Source organism: Gavialis gangeticus, unplaced genomic scaffold (genome assembly GCF_001723915.1).
Source record: "Gavialis gangeticus isolate Ggan-Ray unplaced genomic scaffold, GavGan_comp1, whole genome shotgun sequence".
Lineage (NCBI taxonomy): Eukaryota > Metazoa > Chordata > Crocodylia > Gavialidae > Gavialis > Gavialis gangeticus.
In genome coordinates, this window is record NW_017729030.1 from 13,412,253 (window position 1) to 13,415,667 (window position 3,415).

At 32.6% G+C, this 3,415-nt stretch overlaps 1 protein-coding gene across 1 annotated transcript in view; it reads left to right on the top strand.

Annotated features, from left to right (window-relative positions):
- The window catches only part of SEC24B (SEC24 homolog B, COPII coat complex component), a 147,520-nt gene extending 145,029 nt beyond the window's left edge, over positions 1 to 2,491 (top strand). The window contains exon 23 of the mRNA XM_019521821.1: positions 765 to 2,491. Coding sequence (XP_019377366.1) covers positions 765 to 879 — 115 coding nt within the window. The 3' untranslated portion in view covers positions 880 to 2,491. The remainder of the gene's footprint in view (positions 1 to 764) is intronic.
- Positions 2,492 to 3,415: the final 924 nt, after the last annotated feature.

Consider the following 3,415-nt stretch of genomic DNA (forward strand, 5'->3'; position numbering starts at 1 on the left):
AGCAGGTGACTCTAGAATATAAAGTAACAATTATTGGAATCAAATTAACAGAAAAACAATAAATTCAGAGTGAGGATTGAAAGGACTTAATTTAATTCCTGGTATTGCTGCTCTTTGGATTGCAGTAGCATTGAGTGGCTTTAAGGATTCTAGCTTGATTGCACTAGATGCTGTAGAAATAATAAAGGATGATTTGTGCTAAACTGAATTTACTCACTGATCCTACAGACTCTTATGCTTAACTTAAACATTACTATAGTAATTTCCAAGATACTGTTTGGGTTGTTGAAATGAAGTGCATCACTAAGTATTTGCAGAAATACTTTTGTAGCCTCTGTCCTTTCTTCTCCCTCATCTGCCTGGAGGAGATTGTATGTCAGCAGTGAACTCAATGTTGCAGATATGTAAAAAGTTTAAATATTTATTATCAGGAATCAAACTGTAACCTGTGGATGGCCTGTAACTTTGTACAGGTCATGATAACTGCTAGCAAAAATGATTTTTATTCTAATGTTTTATCGTACTTATATTTTGTTGTTTTTTCTCAGGTTTAAAGATCTTTTCATTTCAGATATTAGGAGTGTTCTTTTTATAAGACAATAATAACATGATTTTTACTGTTGGAAAATGGATTACTTCATTAATAATTTTATGCTGCATGTTCTCAAAGGCAATAAGCATTATGTGGACTTTCTGTTTATACTTTTTTGTAAAATGTGTTTTATTAAAGTTTAATGGATCATATATTTTCTCTTCCTTTTCAGAGATGAGAGTCCAGGCAAAACAGATTTTTTTCAGCATTTAATTGAAGATCGGACAGAGGCAGCTTTCTCATACTATGAATACTTACTTCAGATTCAACAGCAGACTTGTAAATGAAAGAGGAGTAAAGAAGAAAACTTCCTGATTGTGGATGCAAACATCAGCTTGTGAGAAAAGCACATAGAAAGTTTCAGTAACAGGAGTCTGTTTTTCCCAATATACAGTCCATAACACCAGTTCCAAGCTAATGGACAAATGCATCTGTTTTTCCAGAGGAATTACACAATTTTGCTTCAGCCTAAACATGGTAGGAGTAATGAAGCTGTTTCACTAGTACATTTTAAATTGGTTTATACATGCTTCCAGTAGTGCAGCAGTATGGTGCTCTGTTTATTGCAAGCTGGTGAATTTATGTAGCGATGTGGGATATTTCTTAATGAAATGGAAAATTAGATTAAACCATTTTTTCTTACATTTATTATGGTAACCCTTCTGGATTCAAACTCTAACAGAGAAGCCAAAGGGCAACACTGTATGTTGTTTGTTTATATCAATTACTTTTTAAAAGGAATGATTCGTATTTACTAAAAGACTCAGCATTTTCCCTGTGAAGACTCTAGTATTTCAATAAAGTACATGAAATGTAGAAATAAAATATATAATGTACATAAGTGTTACATTTGTAAAGATGATGTAAAAATGTAACTAAAGAATGAATAGTACAGTGTGCAGCAGTGTTGAGTGTTCAATGACAAATCAGTTTGCCCTAGATAAAGAATGAAGTTGACTAAGACATTGGAATCTACAGAGGTAACAACACAACTTAAGTTATTCAGTTCATTCTTTTAGATGAATTTATTTATGATTGGCTTATTAATTAAAATATTTTGCTTCATCATGTGTTTTTATATTTCTGCAACTCCTACATTTTAAAAGCTGAACTCTACTGAATCTAGAATTCGCTGTTGAAAATAATGTATTTACCACTCTATTTTGCAGACTTTTCTAGAGGGGGAGAAGAGACTGTTTTATAGAGGGGAATGTGCTGTAGGTATATCAATAAAAGCTAATGTTGGGACCTTCATATACCTTGTTTTCGGAAGAAGAGTCTCTCTTAATCCTGATTTATATTTTGTTACTTGCCCCAATCTTGGTCCATGTTTTTGAAATTCAAAATAAGCGTGGTTAACTACTGAATGCTATCTCACAATATGATTTCTTCTGTGATGAAAATAAGGGATATAAAATGTGTTTTAGTTGGAGAGTTGAAAGGGAAAGTTGTATTTCATTATTTGAAAAGAAGAAAGATGTCCAAAAAAACCCAACTTTGAAATGTAAACACGTTGGTGTATTTTTTTTATAACTTCATTTCTGCTGATACTTGTAACAATGCTGTGGTTTGTGAATACAGATTCAACTTTGCACCTAAAATTTGATGGTGGGTGGTGATAGTCAGAGGTAGAGGGGGAAGGATGTTTTGGCTGCCTGTTTCAAATACTGATTTAGGCATTGTCAGTCATGAATCAGCCTCAGCTTTGTCACTTACTTGGTTTAAATGATAATTTTCACTGCACTGTCATAAATGAATTAAAGTGCTAAAAATGCAGTTAATATTAATAAAATTTTAAAGCATAATCCTTTTAAAGCATTTTAAAACAATCAAGAAGTTGAATATTCAGGAGCTCTATACCCAGAAAGATTCAAATTGAATCATGTGTGATATAATCTTCAAGAGAAAAATACAATAGATACATTTCACAACTGATTTATGACTACATTAGTTGCACCCGAAAGGTGGGGTATCCTGGTTGTTTGCACCAAGTCAGTTGAGAAGGATCCTTTTATCATTTAAATTAGTCTCTTTCGCTTAACTAGAAGTATTTGAGTACCCAAAGATTGCTCAGAAGCTCAGACTTACTAATCAGTCCGCATTTCTTATCAGTTACTATATGTCTTTGTTGATGCTGGATCTTGCCCCTAAATTAAGACAAGATGTCAGTAACTGCATATTTTTTATTTTAGACTGCTTCACATTTTGAATAACAGCTAAGTGTCATTGAAAAGTAGACATCTTATAAATTATTTGAAACCATAAATGTGTCAAAAGGGCATATTAGCATAATCTCAGTGAACAGCTCTACAGAATACACACTTATTTATGAACTTGACATTGAATATGAGAACACCTGAAACTGGTTTATGATGATATCTTCTGTAAAACTGTTACTTAAAAGCTTTATTCTTCTATGTGTTTTGTATACAAAAATTATGAAAAATACATTTGAGAGCTATTTGCTTATTTGTTTAGTAAAAATCAATTTACAGTATAGACAATCTAGTAGTTATTTATGCTTCTGTATATGGTAGAAGGTTTATATAATATAATCTCTGTTTGATTACACTGCAGACATTTAAAGAACACTCCCCTATGCCTGCTGATGGAAAATTGAAACTGATCTCAGGATATATGTTTATTAAAACTAAATCTCCTGGAGTGGCCAAGATATCCAGCAGCAAAGTATAGCCCCCTAATTCCCAACCAGGATGCCATGATATCCTCTGAAGGGTGCTGTGCTAGTAGGTGTATAGACAACTACACGTGATTCACAAGGTATATCTAGAGATAGAAAAGAGCAAACATTCAAAATTCTTT